This window comes from Nansenia antarctica, assembly GCF_963989245.1.
Source record: "Nansenia antarctica genome assembly, chromosome: 10".
Lineage (NCBI taxonomy): Eukaryota > Metazoa > Chordata > Actinopteri > Argentiniformes > Microstomatidae > Nansenia > Nansenia antarctica.
Genome location: NC_137680.1, coordinates 11,829,301 through 11,850,889, shown reverse-complemented (window position 1 = coordinate 11,850,889; position 21,589 = coordinate 11,829,301). Strand labels below are relative to the sequence as shown.

Below are 21,589 nucleotides of genomic sequence, written 5' to 3'. Positions count from 1 at the left end.
AGCAGGTGCAGAAGAATCTATAATACCAGATAAAGCTACTGCAGTTAAAGAGAGCATGGACTCACACAGCATGGCCCCAGGCAGCAATGTAACTCAGCATGACAAAGCAAAAGAAATGACAGGCGCACCTGAAAAGGAGGAAAAGGCATCTAGTCCCACAGTACCAAAGGATGCGAGTTTCAAAACCACTGAAGAGGACAGTGTGAAAATAACAAAAGATGAAACAAAGGATGAGACATTTTTGAAGGAATCTGCAACTTCCCCAAAACCAGACCTAACTGCCATTCCTAAAGATGAGGAGATGGAAAAGGCATCCAAGAGTCCTGAAAAGGAGACGAGTCCAAAAGAGCCAAAGAGGAGCAGCAAGGATGGGAGTGTAAAAATCAATGAAGAAGAAATACCCAAGGGCAGTGTAAAGATAACAAAAGATGAAACAAAGGACGCCTTAATAGCTGAGAAAAAGATGAAAGAATCTGAGATTTTACCAAAACCAGACCTGACAGCCATTACTAAAGAGGCAGAGATTAAAGAGACCAGCAGTGAAGAAAAGGCGATAGCAGGTGCAGAAGAATCTATAATACCAGATCAAACTACTGCAGTTACAGAGAGCAAGGACTCACACAGCATGGCCCCAGGCAGCAATGTAACTCAGCATGACAAAGCACAAGAAATGACAGGCGCACCTGAAAAGGAGGAAAAGGAATCTAGTCCCACAGAACCAAAGGTGATCAGCAATAATGAGAGTTTAAAAACCACTGAAGAGGACAGTGTGAAAATAACAAAAGATGAATCAAAGGATGAGACTTTTTTTAAAGAAACTGCAACGTCCCCAAAACCAGACTTAACAGCCATTACTAAAGGCGAGGAAATGGAAAAGGCATCCAGGAGTCCTGAAAAGAAGATGAGTCCAATAGAGCCGCAAGTGAGCAGCAAGGATGACAGTATAAAAACCACTGAAGAAGAAATACCCAAGGGCAGTGTAAAGATAACAAAAGATGAAACAAAGGATGACTTAATATCTGAGAAAAAGGTGAAAGAACCTGAGACTTTCCCAAAACCAGACCTGTCAGCCATTCCTAAAGATGAGGAGATGGAAAAGTTATACAAGAGTCTTGAAAAGAAGATGAGTCCAACACAGGTGAGCAGCAAGGATGAGAGTATAAAAACCACTGAAGAAGAAATATCCAAGGGCAGTGTAAAGATAACAAAAGATGAAACAAAGGATGACTTAATAAATGAGAAGATTTTAAAAGAATCTGAGACTTTACCAAAACCAGACCTGACAGCCATTCCTAAAGAGGAAAATGTTAAAGAGTCCAGCAGTGGAGACAAAACAATTACAGCTACAGAGGAATTTATAACAACAGATAAAATGAAAACTACTGCAGTTGCAGAGAGCAAGGACTCACACAGTCTTGTGCCAGAGAGCAATCAAACTCACGGCCACAAATTACAAGAAATTCCAAGCACAACACCTGACAGAGAGGAAAAGGTACCCCAGAGTCCTGAAAAGGAGATAAGTCTTAAAGCGCTAAAGGGGAGCAGCAGGGATGAGAGTGTACAAATCACTGAAGAAGAAACACCCAAAGGCAGTGTCAAAGTAGCAAAAGATGACTCAAAGGACAAGAACAATTTCAAAGAATCTGAGATTTCCCCCAAACCAGACCTGACGGCCATTCCTAAAGAGGAGGAAAAGGCACCCAAGAGTCCTGAAAAGGAGATGAGTCTGAAAGAGCCAAAGGTGGGCAGCAATGTGGAAAATGTAAAAACCACAGAAGAGGAAACACCTACGGGCAGTGTAAAGATAACAAAAGAAAAAGACGAAACAAAGGATGACTTAATAGCTGAGAAAAAGGTGAAAGAATCTGCAACTTTCCCAAAACCAGAACTGACAGCCATTCCTAAAGAGGAGAAGATTAAAGAGACCAGCAGTGGAGACAAAGCGATGACAGGTGCAGAGGAATTTATAATACTAGAGAAACGTTCTACAGTTGTAGAGAGCAAGCACTCACACAAGTTGACACCAGAAAGCAATATATCTCAGGAGAAATCAGAAGAGCCTGAGAAAGTTAATGATCCCAAAGATGTTCCTACAAAAACAGTGAGTGTGAAGACCGAGTCTGAGGTACTCATTAAAAGTAAAAAAGAGTCAAAACCTGAACAGGTGGAAATATCTATCACTAAGACATCTCCATTGAAAGACGACGTGTCAGCCATGGGTTTGAAAGAGAAGGCAGTTGATGAGAAGAAGGCAGAGGAAGAAAATAAATGTTCTGAAGATGATGGAGTGAGCAAAGATGAGAAAACTGAGTCCAAAATGAAGGAGCAAGCTGAGCCAATCAAAGAGCAAAAAAACAGAGTCTAAAACTGTCCAGTTAGTGAATTTAGTTTTTTTCTGAATAACAGCATGATTACCCCTTGCCCTTAAATCATTAATCCCTCTTTTACAATCGCCTGGTCTCCATCTGTTGCAATTGTCTGGCCTTACTCAACTGAAAGTTGTTCACACGTGCTTTATGCATTAATTTGCTTCTGAGAAATGTGCTGTAATATTGAATGTAACAAATGAAAAGCTGTATTTTCTTCTGCCCCACTGATTTGAATGGGGGTGTCTGGGAGGGCGGTGAAATAAATGGAATTCAAAGAGCAGTTTCCAGCTGTTGTTTACTACTATAACCATGTAATTTAATCTATAGTATGCATTACATTACATATTTGACTCTCACTGTAAAAAGCGTAGTTGTCAGCTTAGGTAAGTTATGTTCAACCTAACCCTCATAAAACTACAGTAGCTTATAACCATGTCTTTATTTATAGACATTTGCATCTAGTAAGGTGACCCCCTATCCAAAGGACTTCAATTCATCAACGTTGTTATGGAGCACAATGAAAACCTGCTGACACACTTCAATGTTTAATTGACGTTGTCAACCGTCACTCTCTACTCCTGCTAGTTATCAAGGTTTCCCTTGTGATGTAGGCTAGTTCTTTTTTTTCATATTTTCTATTTTTGTATCGCAATTATTGTGCACCACTAAACATGGATTCAACTGTTGGGATATAATGGTGGAAATTCCATAATGTACATGAGTTCCAGGTTCAACTTGAATGCACTGTTACTAACAGTCTAATCACTTTGAGTGTAATTCAACCAGTAGCATTTAGGCCTAGCCTGCAATAAACTCCTGTGCTCACATGATGACTATGATTATGTGCCATAATGACCTTAGCGTTGGAAGCTGGGATGTGAAATCTTTAGAAAAGGAACATTTAATTTCCTGCCCAAAACCTCAACAAACAAGAGCCTGGCCAAAGGGTGTAGCACTTGACCCACCCCTTATTCATACACAAGCCAGTGAATATTACTTAACACATTCAGAACACTCATGAAGAGAAGGCTTTTGGAAACATTGTCAGAAGATGTTCAAAGCATTGTGTTTATTGGATCAGCAGAGGTTACAGTTTGCAAGGCCAGAATTTAGAGAACAAACAACTAATGAAGACAAACCATCACTGCATATAGACTACTTTAAAGCTATGGATTTTAATATAAAATGCAATGCTTTCAATCTGGTTGGTTACACATTCCACATGACAATCTAGATTCAATCTGTTAAAACATGAAACTTAATCTGCTCTTGGCAAAATACAGCAGAAAAATATGAGAAGTAAGCAGTAAACCCAACAACGTCTAATGTCAAGGGTGTATTTGGTAACATTTGGGTGCTTTGCCTTTTTTAATTGAAATTAAGCTTTACTGTAGCATTATGCATGCATTGCATTGCCCATATGAATACTCTACCATTATAGTGAGTATACAACAAACAAATGTTCTGGAATCTCAGACAATGTTGAACTCGCAGACTGAGGCTTTCTCAGCACGACAGCTCTCGTCAAACCACTTCCCATTGGCTGTACTGGAGAGGATGGCACAGTTGTTTCTACGCCCCCCGTCTGGCTGGTAGGTGACATCTGTCTCCCAGTTCTTGAAGCGCAGGCTGGTGCTTGATTTGTCGACCCAGATGCCCTCTGTGACCATGTCGTTGATGCCCAACCAGATGGGTTCCTCTGGACCGATGCTGCTGCGTACGTAGTCATACAGCTGGTCGTTCTCTTCACCTGTCAGAGGGGTACTGAGGGTGCCCCCTTTAGCCATGCAGTCATCATTGGCTCCATGGTGGGTCTTCTTGACTGGATCGGCCAGGAAACACTTTCCCAGGATTTTGGTGCCTTTCAGGCAAACTGGAGGAACAGTGAACATGAAGTTAGATTTGGTCTTATTGCAATACGTATACAGCCCCCTCCACATTATTAGTGTCACAGAACCTTAACCTAACAAACAAGTACAGTAGTTAGAGCTTTGGGTTCTAAAATTATAAGCATGCCCCATCAATAAGTCAGGTTCAATCATTTCTCTCACTGTGAAGACTATCTTCCTTGTGATAACACATCTGTGGTGGTCTCTGTGACATCACTCACAGAACACTTCTAACTTCTTTCTGACTTCTTTAGATAAGGACAGAATCGATACCTGTTTGTAAGGCTTGCTGCTCTTTCAACAGATTCAGCTCCAGCACAATGTCATCAATCTGATTCTTCAGCTCCTGAAAGGCAGCATTGCTGACAGCCTCTAAACGTTGAAGACATTTGATCAGAAAGCACAAAGACCAAAAACACGTTTAAGACGTCCATATTATGAACTATTCTGGCTCTCCAAAACCGTTAACTTGATCGGATACAATTTTTTTCTCTTTGCCTTAATCAATATTCAAAAAGAGTTAGCAGAAAAGCAATTAATTTTACTAGCAAGAAAAAATGCTATGAGCAGTTGTGTCTATTGTCTGTGGGCTATAGCCTACTGCAAAACATGTCTGTAGCCTACAATTTATACTTACAGAAGTTTCTAGGTGAGAGTCTTACCTTTTTTCTTATCATTTTTCTTCGAGAAGCTCTGTTGGAAGGTGGAGGGCGCGAGAAGGAGAAGGCACAATAACAGGCGCACACCTCCGATGTCCATGGTGTTCGGAGTATATTCCACTCGAAGAATATGTACACTGTAGATTTCTACAGGACAGGAAAAATACCGTTTTGCTTCTGGAGAGGATGGCGATAGAACTATGGGGTGTGCGTGTGTGTGTGTGTGTGTGTGTGTGTGTGTGTGTGTGTGTGTGTGTGTGTGTGTGTGTGTGTGTGCGTGCGTGCGTGCGTGTGTGTGTGTGTGTGTGTGTGTGTGTGTGTGTGTGTGTGTGTGTGTGTGTGTGTGTGTGTGCGTGTGTGTTGGCCAAACACAGTCTGTGCGTATTTGACGCACTTCAATTAGCGGCGCGTTGTTGAATGGCGTGTGTGCTGTATTCTTCTCTTGAGACGTTCATTGGTGGTGTTTATCTCGGTTCAATCCGCCATCGAAGCAGTGCGACATTACGTGACGTTGGAATTATAAGGTTCTATCTCCATTTTTGTCCAAATTTAGTTTTTTACATAATCTGATCCATTAGGTGTTTATTAATGCCTGTGTGGTGTTATTTTTAAAATGTTGACATTTTTGAGTTAGTAATTCATCAAATACAAAGGTTCCATCTCACAAAACATAATGGAATGTAAAAACGTTGACGCTCAATATCTCTGAACTGCCCTAAACGGAGATAGAACCTTATCATTCTAAGCTCACGATTAGTTCCATGGATCATGTTTATTCAGGTGACCCATTCCTTGTTAGGTTTCTTATTAGCTACTCCTTCAGGACAATAATTGTATGTCAATGCTATTGATATTCTACTCATCGGTGTGTTTTTCTATGTATAATATCATGCTTATCTAATAACCAGCATCAGTATTGAATTTCATATCGGCATAACTGAGATAATGACAACCTTAATGTAACGAGGGTATGGTTGGGGGACCAAATAGCCAGACAACACCACCGTGGGAATTTCACCAAAGGAAATAAGTTGAGTTACAATATTATACGATATTCCCTATAGGTTCTTTATATGTAAGGAAGTGAGAGCGACGTGATACAAAATCAAATGGTTTAAATGTATTAAAATGTAAAGAAAAAGGTACGGTTGGAAGCATCTGTGGGGAAAAGGGTCAGTAGGCTATCTATTGAGGAGACTGAGGAAGCTAGAAGTCAATCGATATCACTCAATTCAAGGATCAATAACCAATCACTGGTATCAATAATGACTTATTCTACTATCACATACCATTAGGTTAGACCTATATTTAGCCATCTTCAAGAATAGGCTGAAGACTGTTATGTTCTGTTTATTTATTTATTGTATTAATCGTTCTGTAAAGCACTATATTAATTTGCATTCAGTTGTATGAATATGTGCTATACAAATGTGCCTAACTGTACAACAACAACAACAACAACAACAGCAACAACAACAACAACAACAACAACAACATAAGTATTATAAATATAAGCATAGCATTTCTTTAAAGGTACATGATGTAACATTCAAGCTTTCTAAGGGTTCGCTATTACTATGTTTAATCTATAGCGATCAGGGAATGCCCTTGAAAGAAATGTCATTGACAAACGTTGTTTTGGTACCACCGGAAGTCATTCATTCCAATGGGGCAATCTGGAGTTCTGTTTCTGCATTGTGTTGTGTAAGCTTTGGATGAATCTATTGTGGCAAGTTACAGAAAGTTGTCAAGCCACGGAAAGATGTAGCTTTCAGCAATGGTTTTATGACATGGCAACACGTCTGACGATTTTCCCTTGTGAGCATCTGTTAGCCTGTGAGCTTATAATTCTTTGGAATTGTTTGAACCCATGCTAGCTCGACGATCATTTCTGAGGTTATCACCATAACGTGCTATGTCCCTTTGACAGTTGGCTAAGTGACTCATTGTCTGTATGGGTATGACGTTTAATGAGGTGGACAATGGCAGTGGGGCTAGCAACCTATCTGGATGTGCCTCCAACATGCAGTGCTCTGATGGAGAGGATGGTGCTGAACTGGAGGTAGGGTGGGAGCAGAAGGATGAGGTCTTTAAGCCAGACATGTATTCTTTGAACGCATGGAAAATACTTTTATGAGCAGAAGGGTGACCCTAACTCACCTCAGAACATGTAATACATACTAAAGATGAAATAACGTGGTTATATAACAACAGCTGGAAACTGCTCTTTGAATTGCATTTATTTCAGAACCCAACCAGACACCCCCATTTACATCAGTGGGGCAGAAGAGAATGCAACATTTGATTTGTTACATTCAATATTACAGCACATTTCTCAGAAGTGCATGCATAAAGCATGTGTGAATCATTATAACTTTCAGTTGAGTAAGACCAGGCAATTGCAAAAGAGGGATTCATATTGATTTAAGTGCTTGTAGTAATCATGCTGTTATTTAGAAAAACTATCCACTGGTGATTCTAGAGAGAGGATTTAGGTTCAGCTTTCAGCTCTTTGATTGTCTGAGCTTGCTCCTTAGTTTTGGACCCAGTTATTTCTTCCTCTGTCTTCTCATCAACTGTCTTCTCTTTCAAATCCATGGCTGCCACATCCTCTTTCAATGGTGATGTCTTAATGATAGACATTTCCACCTGTTCAGGTTTTGCATCGTTTTGGCTTATAATGAGTACCTCAGACTCCTTGGTCTTGACACTCTCTGTTTTTGAAGGAACATCTTTGGGATCCAGAACTTTCTCAGACTCTTCCGCAATTTCCTCTGATTTCTCCTGAGTTGTATTGCTTGTTGTGCTTGGAAGTTCGTATGCTTTGTGGCCTTGAGTTTCATTGCTCTCTGGCACAACACTGTGTGAGTCCTTGCTCTCCACAACTGCAGTAGTTTTAGTTTTATCTGGTATTATCAATTCCTCTGCAGCTGTCATCATTTTGTCTCCACTGCTGGTCTCTTTAATCTTCTCCTCTTTAGGAATGTCTGTCAGGTCTGGTTTTGGTAAAGTCTCAGATTCTTTCACCTTCTTCACAGCTTTCATGTCATCCTTTGTTTCATCTTTTGTTATCTTTACACTGCCTTTGAGTATTTCTTCTTCAGTGGTTTTGATACTATCTTTGTTGCTGCTCACCTTTGGCTCTGTTGGACTCTTGGATGGACTCTTGGATGCCTTTTCCATCTCCTCGTCTTTAGGAATGGCCGTTAGGTCTAGTTTTGGGGACGTTGCAGATTCTTTCAAATTGTTCTCATCCTTTGTTTCATCTTTTGTTATTTTCACACTGTCCTCTTCAGTGGTTTTTAAACTCTCATCCTTGCTGATCCCCTTTGGTTCTGTGGGACTAGATTCCTCTGCACCTGCCATCGCTTTGTCTTCACTGCTGGTCTCTTTAATCTTTTCGTCTTTAGCAATGGCTGTCAGATCTGATTTAGGTAAAGTCTCAGATTCTTTCACCTTTTTGTCAGCTATTAAGTCATCCTTTGTTTCATCTTTTGTTATCTTTACACTGCCCTTGGGTATTTCTTCTTCAGTGGTTTTTAAACTCCCATCCTTGCTGATCACCTTTGGTTCTGTGAGACTAGATGCCTTTTCCTCCCTTTCAGGTGTGCTTGGAATTTCTTGTGCTTTGTCGCGCTGAGTTGCATTGTCACCTGGGGCCATGCTGTGTGAGTCCTTGCTCTCTGCAACTGCAGTAATTTTATCTGTAATAATATATTCCTCTGCACCTGTTGCCAAATTATGTCCACCGCTGGTCTCTTTTATATCCTTGCCTTCAGGAGTGGCTGTCAAGTCTAGTTTTGGGGACTGTGCAGATTCTTTCAAAATGTTCTCATCCTTTGTTTCATCTTTTGTTATTTTTACGTTGTCCTCTTCAGTGGTTTTGAAACTCTCATCCTTGCTGCTCACCTTTGGTTCTGTGGGAATAGGTTCCGTTTCCTCCTTTTCAGGTGTTGTGCTATGGAGTTCTTCTGGTGCTTTGGTGTCCTCTGATGACTTCACAGGCTCCCAAATCGGCTTAGTTGGAGTAGTTTTAATCTCTGTTGTGACCTCAGTGGATGTTTTGTCAGTGGACGTCTCCTCTGAGAGCACAGGGACAGCCTCCTCTTGTACTGTGACAGTGCTCACTGGCTCTGGACACTGGTCTGTATCTTTGAGCTCCTTCAGGTCGGTAGACTCCAACTCAGCTGTTTGCTCTAGCAGAGGAGTTATGTCCTTTTTCAGACCTACCTCTTTACTCTCTATTAATGGACTTTCCTTTAATGGACTCTCGTTTTTGCTACCCTGCTGTTCCTCTGCTGAGGCACTCTCCTCTTTCAGGTCAAGATCTTTTTTCTCCTCAAAAGCACATTGCTTTAGGCTATCCTCTGTCTCAGATTTTTTGGGCTCTTTTGAGATTTCATCGTCAATGGGAGCCTCGATTTGTGAATCTTTGTGAATCTCTCCTTTTGAGGAATCATCTTTTTGGAATTGCTCACTATCTATATACTCTTCTGTGTAAAGTTGATCCTTTTTTTCATCACTGGTGGCCTCAACTGACTTAACCTCACTCTGTATAGGTTTGTCAGTGTCCTCCTTCCTCTCAATTGCCTCTGCCTCATCCGCTATTTCCTCTTTTCCTTCTTCACCCTCTTCTGACTCTGCAGGGCTAACTTCACCTCTATGCTTCATGGATGTTTCTACCTGCGGATCATCAGCCTCCTTTTCATCCTCTTTCTCTGGGGCCTCCTCACAGAGACCAGACTTATCTTCCTCCTCCTCGTCCTCATTTTCCTCATTCCTTCCCCTCTCAGATTTGTCATGTTCCTCCCCCTTCCTCTGATACACTTCTTCTCCTCCAACTGTGTCCTCTGACCTTGTCTCCTCAAACTCAGACATCTCCACTTGTCTGATGGTCTCTGTGATGATCTCTTCCACAAACTTCTGGGGCTCGGCTCTCCTGGTGGGCCCCCCCTGCTGGGGCAGGCATGGGAGAGTGTAGATGGGGGACTGGCGGTAGATGTATGGCAGTGAGATGTAGGGGTCAGAGATGGTGGACAGACGACTCTCCTCACCCTCCAGGAGTTCCCTAGAGGTAGAGAGATAATTAGGTCTTCATTTATAAAAGTTACAGTTGTATTTATTCATTCGTCCTGTAAAGCAAATGATATCGCATTTGTGCATGAAATCATTGATTGAATGAGTGTGAAATTGTGAGAACATGATTCATCTGTTCATTTAAGTCATTCATTAAACAGTGTAATTAACAGTTTCATGTTGTCAAGTGTTATTTTCTTGTTCATGTATTATTATTATTATTATTTAATCTATAGTAGTTATAGTGGTCTCTTAGTGTCTTTGAAAGTCACTATGAATTATTGTAATTTGTACCGGCTGAGACATGCAAGGCAAAAGTTTTACCTGAAGGAAAGAATCTCCACATCCAACGCCATGTTTACATTCAGCAGGTCCTGGTGTTCCCGCAGGTGACCAGACATATCAAATTTGGAATTTGTCAGCTCATTCTCCAGCTGTCTGATGGTATCCTGGATGAAAACAATCAAGACATGGGTTTAATCTCATCAGCCTCTGAGGCTATTAGAACTAGGCCTTTAATAAAAAGGTGGAGAAAAATGTTCTTCCTGTAAGCGTAGGCCCATAAGAAGTTTTTAAATACGGATATAAAAAAAGTTTTTATGGATTCATGTACAGTGGGTAGAGGTAGGCCTACACAATAAATCGCAGCATACTGTACCTGGTAATCAACCATTTCTGCATTGTGGCAGTTCTCCAGCTCGTCAAGTTGCTTTGCCAGTGCCTCTCTCGTGCCTTTTGCACAGTCCAATTCAATGTTCTTTTCTTGCAGGCGCAGTTTGTGCTCCTGGATCTCTTGTTTGGACGCCTTCAGTGCTTCTCTCTTTGTCTCAGCAGCTTTGTTCAACTTTGCAAACTGGGCATGGAAACATTTGTCTGCTTGCTGGATGTCTGATATGGCTTGACCTTCTAATTGCGCCCGGATCTCCCTGAGAGCTGCAGTGATGTCTGGCTTGTCAAAGTGGTGTGCTTCGACCTTTAGCTGAGTCTCTTCTATCTGGGCCAACATCTCTGACACCTCAATCTCATGGTTTTTCTTCAGGAAATGTATCTCATCCACCATTGACTGGGCTTTCTTGTCCAGCTGAAGCTTAGCCAAATGTGTGTCGTCAATGTCCTTTTTCAGCACTATAATGTGGCTCTCAGCATCTGATCTGTTACGTTTCTCTTGGTCGTATTCTGCCCTTAATTTGAGGACATCTTCCTCCAGGTCCTGATGTTCTATTTCAATCTGACACTTCTGAAGCGTGATGTCATTGACTTGTTTTCTCAGATCCCTTATCTCCGGTTTGTACTGCTGTGCCAAAGACGAAGAGGATTGTGCCTTCTGCCTAATGTCCTCAATTTCGCTCTCTAGCAATTGATTCTGATGCTCCAAATCACGCACCTTTTCGATGAACCCAGCAAATCGGTCATTCAGCCCATGGAGCAATTCCTTCTCGTTCATTTTCTGTTTACCTAAATCTAAGCTCTCTGATGCTCTCAGAACAGAGCCAAACTCTCTCTTCTGCAGAGCATTGCCTCTGTTCAGAGATGCGGCTGCCGCCTCAAAGATCCTTGATGTCTGTTGCGATGCAGTGGAGGACCCAGTCAGTTTTGTCTGGCTTCGTGAATACTCAGATTGAGTTGTTCTATGTGGAGAACCCGCAAACTCCATTCTGTGGCTCATGGTCTTGCTGTGTAGAACAGCTGAAGATGTGAGGGATAGGCGTTGCCTCGAGCCTTTTATACCTCCCTCGTCCACTCAAGCTTCAGAATCAAACTGTCCATAGTGCTGAAAATGTATAGAATCAGCTGGTTGCCTGACTGTCTGTCAGCCCACTCGTCCTGTCCATCGCTTCTTTTCCTTTTTTGTTACAGATAGATTTGACGTAGCTCATCATTTACCTTTAAACGCCTGAGGCTGCACAATGAGGCCTCACAGTTGTCTTGAGTCATTGATAATGTTATTTTTGGACTGGTGAGGTATGTGACATACTATAGGCCTTTACTGTACTTCAACATTTTCAACCAGGATGAACACGATACTCCTAGCCCTATGTTGTAAACACAATAACAGCATCTATATAATATAACCCTATCTGAGTAAATGGATGCCCATGTTAATCACAGTCTGAACACTTCAGTAAATTCAGCACATCTATATTCTATAATCAGTTTGTCCAGATTATAGACCTGTGTAAAAGTTTGTAGACCTTTGTGTTAATCATTATTGGATTGTGGATTATAGTCAATTTGACATAACCTCTCATTTCGCAGCAGCTTTTTATAAATGGACAACAAGAGGAAAACAGATGAGTCAGCTTGGCACAAACAGACATGCTGAAATGCCAGAAACAAGCAAATTTCCTGGATGGCTTCACATCTTGTAGCAAGCCCTATACTGTATGTGCTCTGCTATTCCACTGTAATAAAGTATGTGTCACATTTTAGTGAGTAATACATTGGACGATATTAGGCTTTTACTTTCCTGATTACACGCCTTTCAGCGTGGCTGCACCTACCCTCTGGAACTCTCTCCCCATAGTGATCCGCAATGCCCCCACCCTAGACTCCTTCAAATCAGCCCGCAAAACCCATCTGTTCACCAAGGCCTTTGGCCCCGAGTCACTGTTTCTGTTTTGTTTTATTTGTTTTCTGTCTTTGTTTCTGTTGTTTCCGTCTGTCTGACCATTTCCTGCAGAATTGTAAAGTGTCCTTGGGTTTTATGAAAGACGCTATATAAAATAATAAAAGTTATTATTATTATTATTATTATTATTATTATTATTACAAATCTTCCTGTTTTGACCAAGGAGTTATATTTTGACAGATAAAATATGACATGTTTGGAAAATGCAGTAAGGCAATGGCAGCATGTATGCTCATGTGTTTTTATTGTGAAATAGTTTTCTCTTCACACAACAACTACATAATCCATCATACTGTAAGATGTGTGTTACATATGATGATACAAAATCATTACTATAGCTAGTGAAATTGGATAGTTGATAATTGCATATAAACAGAATCAGTACATTATAATCATTCATTGTCGTTTGTCATCAATTATTACAACTGACAAAATAATGTGCTTGTGAGGACCCCTCATGCTGGAGACAACTCTTGACTCTGTAACTGTGGTGAGAAGCCAGAGTCCATTTCCAAAACTAAGAGTAAATGAACTCTCTAATCTGATAGGGTTCATCTCTCCCTCTGCTGCCGATTCTACAGTGATGCCATTCTCTGCTGATTCAACACAGATGCCACTCAATTGTTTTTCAATTGTCATTCTCTCCTCGTGTTGTCCAACGTCTGTGCCCTCAGACCACAAGCGGTACATCTGAACGTCCCCATACATGCGGTGCCAGGTGCCAGGCCTGCCTGTCTTTGGGCTTCATGTCTGGTCTGGACCACAGCGCCTGGAACATCTCCTCTGCCTTCCTCATGTCCTTCGGCTCTGCGTAGCTCACAGCTAACTCCACCTATAGGCCTACAGTAGGACAGTGGTTCTACTAGGACAGCAGTTACTTATTAGTTTACATTGTTTTATATTCACTTGATGCTTGGAAGTTAGGAGCCTGTTATTAATGCTTTAGAAATGCACTTATAAATGCTTCAAAACTAACCCTGATATGAGATCATGCGACATTATTTGAGATTGTTGAACAGTGGAGGCACAGTTGTGAATTTGAGCCAGATTTGTGTAATTACGGGTATACTTACTTACTTACGCCTATCGCTCCTTTTGGAGGAGCATAGGCCGTCGACAACAGTTCGCCAGGGTCCTCTGTCCTTTATACGGGTATAATTACTCTTAATTAATGTACTTTATCTATCTATGCTTCTATCTTACAATTACCACCATGACTACAATCATCAGATATGGTTGAAACTGAGACCCTCCGCTTATTGATTCATTTCTGATATGGTTTGATACAGTTTTCACTTCAATGATTTTCAAAAGGAGCACCACAAAGTTTGTCCAGATATGACAATAGGACAGTGAAGGTTTTCCAAGCCTCTTTGGGTACAGTTTTATAATAATTGAAAACAAGCCCCGCGGTGGTGTAGCAGTCTAAGCACTGGCCACTAGTGCATGCTGCCCACCGGGGACTGGGTTCGTATCCCAGCTCGCCAGATCCGGATATGGCTGGGGCACACACGGGGAGCGGCATATTGGGCGGCCGCTCCCGAGGGCGGTATAGGAGTATTTCCGGACAAGGATCCGTCGCGCAACAGCGCCCCCGGGGTGCCGGAATAACAGGTGCTGGGCTCGAGGAGCCAGTCAGCTAGTCTGCCTGGCGGCCTCTTCTGGGACTGCCGGCCACGGGGTCGTGCGGCGGATCCTTCGCAATAGGCAGGGGATAATTGGATGCTAGGTTGGGTTCAATTGGCTACCAAATTGGGTGAAAAAGGGATAAAATCTGAAAAAACAAATTTAATAAAAAATAAAAAATAATTTAAAACATTTTGAAAATGTATGAATTGCCAACAACAACAATATTTTATGATAATTGTCTAATACTATAATAATTGAAATATATTATGTCTCTATAGTCTTTACTCTACAGTATTGAGACATATCCTAAAATGTATTAATTAATTAACTCAATGTAATCAATTAACAACAAAAGTTCCCTATTACAACCCCTAGCCAAATGTTGGTGTATTATCCATAATCGATTTCCTTAGATAGACACAACTTTATGTATAAAACAATATTATAACAGTGCTCTGTTTTAACATTGGTATGCTTGTAATTTTAACCATTAGCATTAATTAGTGTTAGTGTTTAAAGGTACATGATGTAACATTCAAGCTTTGTAATGGTTCCCTATTACTATGTTTAATCTACAGCGATCAGGGAATGCCCTTGAAAGAAATTTCACTGACAAACGTTGTTTTGGTAACGCCGGAAGCCATTCATTCCTTGGGGTTTGGAGAGAAGGAAAACTGAGCAGAAGACACATTTCCCCAGTGTAAAAGATGGGTTTATATATTATATTCCATTATATAGGTAGATAGACATGCACATTCTGTATTGTTTTCTCATCTGTTCAATCAATGTGTTTAATCAGGCATTACTGTATGTCAGGGGTGCCCAATACGTCGATCGCGATCGACCGGTCGATTGATCGATTGATTGATTGATTGATTGAAAACTTTATTAGAAGATTTGCAGAAATAGGTACATGAAAGTACATATTACATACAAGGTCAACTAACAGGATAAAAACCCAAGAAAGCCACTGGCTTATTTCAATTGGGGTCCTTGATTCTCATCGCAAAGGTAGTATGGGTAGATCGCATGGCATTGAACAAAAAAAAAAAAAAAAACGAAAAAAAAAGTTCGCCTATCATCCATCCTCACTATGGCTTTTGCCACTTGATTGACGTACAGGTAAGCCAGTCTGAGATCTGATCTTTTCACCTACACCTAACACACGGTTCACCACGCATGCGCAGTCAACAGCACCAACTACAAAATACAAAATACCGCGAGACTAATTACCTAGTTAGCCTTCCAATTTCTACTATTTACAATATAATACTAAATAAAGGCTATACAAATGAGTGGGGAAGCTGGACCAAGTAAGAAACCAATAACGTATAACTTCCATCCAGAATGGGAGGAGGACTTTTTTACACGATGTGATATTGGAAATGCGTCTGTCTGATCAGCAAATCTACGATGGCTATTTCGAAGAAGGGAAATGTGGCAAAAGAGCGAAAACGTACGGCTGCAACGATAGCTTCTTATCGCGTCAGTCACGTTCTTGTAAAACACAAGAAGTAATTCAAAGACGGCGAAATTGTTTCTCGAGGCTGCAGATTGCCTTTTCGATGACAGATCCACAGTGGCTGATGACACCTTGCAACCAGCTCCTACAGCCCTGACTATTAGAAACTAGCGGCCTCCTCCCAGTGCCAGGTCTCCCACTAAGGTAGAGAAATGCATTTATTTCCTCCTTTCAAACTAGGGAACTACCTGTTTTGTATGGTTTACTTTTCTGTTTGTTGGATCAGTAGTTGGCTATGGTACTGCAGACTGGCTGTCAGTGTGTGAGTGAGAGAAAGTGAGTGTGTGTGTGTGTGTGTGTCAGTGGCGTAGCGGACGGGCCCGCAAGCGACGCACCGCGGGGGGGCCCCAGCCACTAGGGGGCCCCCTAACATTGGATCCCAAATTTTTTTATTTTATTTTTTTTGTATAATTACAAAATATATAAAATAAAGAAAATAAGTGGCCCTTCATTGTGTCAACCTTAATTTTAATATATAGGCCTATATTTAAAAATATATACATAGTTAGCCGTATCCAATAGCAACATGACTTTGACGTCACACGTAGGCAGCGAGACACAAGGAAAATGAGCAAGCGAAAATACAATACAAAGTACAATAAGCATTCTTTAGGTGGTGGTAGATTCTCTATTCGGACATTATAGCCGCTATATGTGGGACTGTCGGTCCGATATTGTAAAAAAATCATGTTTACGGAAGTACATGTCTCAAGTATTATCTCGGCGGTTAGTCAAGTGAAAGAAAAACAACATACAGATGATAATTCACACAATATAATACCACGAAAGCGTACAGCACTAAACAATAACATTTATTTGGGCAGCATCATACTCAAACTCAGGCAGAAGGGCAGGGTCCGGCCAGGTTCACAGTCACAGGCTGTCAGTGCATCATACAGGTACATACTGTAATTCAGCATGGTTAGGCTATATATAGCTGTTTCTTTTTTCTATTCTACTATTCTAATCTACTTCTGCGGTCTGCGTCTCCCTGGGTATTCCTAGACCAGATGGCAAACAGTAAAGAAATGCCACAATATACCAATATACGAGATGTCCAACGGCCAAATCTTGTAGATAGTAATAGTTATTTGTCTGTATTATCTTGTAGAAAGTACTAGTTTTTTTTTCTTTTCCTGTCTGTCTTACATGTAACGATGAATTGAAAATCAAGGACCCCAATTGAAATAAGCCAGTGGCTTTCTTGGGTTTTTATCCTTTTAGTTGACCTTGTATGTAATATGTACTCTCATGTACCTACTTCTGCAAATCTTCTAATAAATAACAAACCACGTGACCTTTGGAAGCTACTTAATAGCCAACTAGGTTGCAGTCAAAAACTCAAAACCAGGTCTACAAACATCAGCATCAAATCTGGTGATTCTCTCCTTACAGACAAGCTGGATGTGGCTAAGTGCTTAAACACTTTCTTTACAACCATAGCCACTAAATTAGTTAACAATCTACCACCCCACTCAGGGCGTTATGGTGTAGAGCACATCCGTGAGTTCTACAATAAACTGGGTGTACGCAATGATGATTTTAAACTCTCCATGGTGTCAAACGATGAGGTGTTTAAAAAGCTAGGCGCTCTACACTCAGAAAAGGCCACGGGCCATGACAATATTCCAGCCAGATTTCTAAAAGACTCAGCTGCCTCCATTACCCCAATCATCACCCACATAATAAACCTCTCCATCAAACAGGGACACGTCCCCCTTGACTTTAAAATAGCAAGGGTAACCCCACTGTATAAAAAAGGAAGCAAATTAGACCCAGGCAACTACCGACCTGTTTCTATTCTTAATTCCATCTCGAAACTTATGGAAAAAATAGTTTATGAACAGGTCGATAGGTACCTTACCGAAAAAAAGCTGATGTATGAATTTCAATCAGGATTCAGAACATCCCATTCCACTGACACATGCCTTCTCTATTTGAACGACCACATCAACCATGAGGTGGACTCGGGCAAGTACTGCGGCATGGTCATGCTGGACCTCCAGAAGGCCTTCGACACAGTAGATCACCACATATTGTTAGATAAACTGAAAGCAATTGGGTTCGATAGAACATCGGTGAGCTGGATGCAATCCTACTTAGAGGGGAGGGAACAGGTGGTTAGTGTGAACGGAACACTGTCCCCCCCCCTCCCAGTGACCTGCGGCGTTCCACAAGGAAGCATTTTGGGACCTTTACTGTTCCTAATATATGTGAATGACATGTCATCAGCATGTGATTGCAATTTGTTCCTGTTCGCGGATGACTCGGCTCTGCTGGTCTCTGACAGGGACATATTGCAGGTGGAAAAAGCGCTAAGCACTGAACTGAGTAGAATCTGCATCTGGCTAGCTGACAATAAACTATCAATACACCTAGGTAAAACTGAAACCATCCTATACGGATCCCCATCTAAACTCAGAAAGGCTGAAAATTTTAAAATAAAAGTGGGTAACATTAATATCACAAGAAAAGAGGATATTACATACCTGGGCTCCATCTTAGAGGCAAATCTTTCCGGAGATAAAATGGCAGCAAAAGTAATCAAAAAAGTTAACCATAGAACTAGATTCTTGTACAGGATATCCTCACTTGTCAGTAAAAACACACTGAGGACCCTATCAGGAGCTCTCATTCAATGTCACTTCGACTATGCCGTAACATCATGGTACTATAGAACCACAAAGGCCCATAAAACAAGACTCCAGACAGCCCAAAATAAACTGGTTAGGCTTCTGCTAGGCCTCAACCCTAGGACACATCTAACCGCTGCTCATTTTTTGAGCCTTGATTGGCTACGAGTAGTTGACAGAGTGCAGCAGCTTGCACTGGGCCTGGTCTTCAAGATACGCTACACCACAAAGACACCCAAGTACCTGTCAACATACTTCCAAAAAGTGAACAACGTCCACACATACAACACCAGAGGAAGCTCCACGAACCACGTTCAACCGCGTTGCACCACAAACAAGGGGTTAAACTCGTTTGCAAACTATGCAGTAAAAATGTGGAACGCCCTTCCTATAATCTTAAAGGAGTGCAAAACACTGCCCACCTTCAAAACCACTCTCAAAAAACATTTACAGGAGGCTGCAATCCGTAACTGGACCCTCTAAATCAAAAATCAGATTAAAAGACCCGAACTACCCACTGTACATACTTTGTGTTTTGTCCCCCGCCCCCACCTGTGGTGTATGTCCCCACCTGTCCTACCCGCTGTACATACCTTATGTTTTGTTGTATTGTTCTTCCCATGATGGATGTGTGTTTATCTTGTAGATAGTAATAGTTATTTGTCTGTATTATCTTGTAGATAGTACTAGCTTTTTTGTCTGTCTTACATGTAACGATGAATTGAGAATCAAGGACCCCAATTGAAATAAGCCAGTGGCTTTCTTGGGTTTTTATCCTGTTAGTTGACCATGTATGTAATATGTACTTTCATGTACCTACTTCTGCAAATCTTCTAATAAAGTTTTTCAATCAATCAATCAATCAAAGTTTTCAATCAATCAATCAATCAAATCCAAAAGGATTTGACTAACCCTGGCCAATTTTACGCAACAAGTAGACTCTGATGCAGCGGAGACAGGGTTGCCAGATGGGCTGGTTTTTGGTGGATTTAGACGTTTTTAGATTGGTTAGGTTGGAAATTCTCAATCCCATCTGGCAACCCTTAGCGGAGAGTCTACAGATATGTTTACAGATATCACACTGCTGTGCACACCACACTTTGTTTAAAGAAATAAAGCTTGTACTATTCTACTTATAATACATTCTACTGATGTGTAGTCTACCATTTGGTTTTAGTTAAAGGCTATTGCTCTCACTTGTTTGTACCTTTTGCTAAGTCAAGCATTTTAGTCTAGCAGGAAGGGCCCTCAGATTTCGAGATACCCCTACCCGAGGTAGAGCAAATGACAACAATGATTTTTCTTATCTTTAGGGTCTCCCATTAATGAAATTGATTGTTGTCAAATTTTATTTTTGGGGAAAAGATGTTTTTTTGGTTGTTCTTTAGAGCTACCCCAATCCCTGAAAAAGAGCCAAATTAGACCAGGCCGAATATGGGGAAGGTGACAAAAAAGCCCATAACTTGAGAATGATCACTCCTTTCCTCTTCAGATTTGCTGAGGTATGAACCAGGTGGTTGTCCTACATCACCAAATAGTCAGATAACTATTTACCTAAATAAATACTGAATTATAGTCCTGTAAACTTAGCTTTAGTTTAGACGGAAATTGTACTTTTTGGTGACAGGAACATAGGACTCCATCACTTTTCTCTCATTTATCAGAAAAACAGAAATCCCTGAAAAATATATCATTACTGAATTGTCTAGGGTGCTATTGAACAATAACCAGTAGTTGTATGGAAATATCTCATACAGTTCTATTGCAAATGAGATTTCTTTAGACATAGGCCTACCTCTTCTCTGATACAGTCAAATTCCGAATGGGAGATAAGTGGCATAATAGCCTATAAGTTAAGAATGCTCACTCTGATGGTCATTATATTTGGAGAGGGAAATACCAGGTGGCTGAACTACATCACCAAATAGTCAGAATAAGAGTAACCCAATCAATCCATTTTCCATTTTATTTTTTCCATATAGGAGTAGCGCAAATTCTCTTGCGACTGGCAAAGACTCTTCCAAGCTGGCAGAGAGTCCAAAATGGGCCAGATCTTTGAGCTCGCTGAGATGGGTCTTGAGTTTGTTGAATGCTGTTGTCTTTCCTATTCTGTACAAACTACTTGTTGTGTCACAGCCAGTGAGTGCATGACATGCTGGTAGACAGTTAGACATGTCTTTTCCAATCTTCTCAGATATGGTGTTGATGGGGACATAGCTCTCTCTCATTCCATGGCCTGTATGCATGTACACCAGAGATGAACCAAACATTTCTTTGCTTGCATAGTATATGAGCAGTACTTCCACATCTGTGTCATCAGACCTCACAATGATGCGGGAATATGACTCTGCAAGATGTATGGCATGGAGCACCATCCTTGTGTCTGCCTCCTCCTGATCACTGTACAGTGATGTCAAACTGCTGACTCCTGCTGTGCAGATGCTCTTCACCTCCTCCCCTTTGTCAAATCCACCTGCCAAGATGATGGAGTCATCTGAGTGTAGTCTCTATGGGGCTGCAATGACAATGTAATTGCTCACAAACATGCACAGTGCAGTCTTGTTTCCACTACTCCTCAAGTACTTCCTGTAGTTTGGGACATTTGTGTTGCCAGTGATAACATGTGTAGGCCTTCCATCACTTGCACCTCTCCTTTGCCTCTCCAGGTCTTTGATTGACTGTGGGCCGTCATACCTGTCAAATACCATGACCACACATTGCATTTCATCCTGCCAGCAGCCCGGAACCATGGTATTGCTTCAGACATGCAGTTGAGATGAAGGTCAAAGTTAGCTTCACGCTCTGATCGTAGCATTCTGAGTAAGAGATCAGCCCCTTTGAGGAAATTCAGCCAGTACTTAAAAGTTGCTGATTGTTGAACTCCCCTCTCTGAAAACTGTTGTATTCTTCTCCTCAGTTCAGGACGGTCTGTCTCCACTTCACTTAAGAACTGTCTGGCAGAGACCTGGTCGTCGCCATGAAAGGCATGCTGCACATCTCGCAGGAGGTGTTCTTGTTCAGCAGACAATGGACTCTGGCCTTTTTTGTTCAGCCAGGAGACCAGTGCCATCCAGAAGAGCCTGAACAGAGCCTCTGAAACAACCTTGATGCTCCTCACACCTCTTGTCAGTTGTTTCCCCTGAAGCATCTGCCGAGCTGTTGCGTCAGCATAGACTCCAGACT

General features: G+C 41.3%; 1 protein-coding gene across 1 annotated transcript; it reads right to left on the bottom strand.

Annotated features, from left to right (window-relative positions):
- Positions 1-3,841: 3,841 nt before the first annotated feature.
- On the bottom strand, positions 3,842-5,017 carry clec3ba (C-type lectin domain family 3, member Ba; the record flags this gene model as incomplete). The annotated part of the gene is made up of 3 exons (XM_080540813.1): positions 3,842-4,242; positions 4,532-4,630; positions 4,921-5,017. The coding sequence occupies 3 exons, from the start codon at positions 5,015-5,017 to the stop codon at positions 3,842-3,844; spliced, it is 597 nt and encodes a 198-aa protein (XP_080396939.1).
- Positions 5,018-21,589: the final 16,572 nt, after the last annotated feature.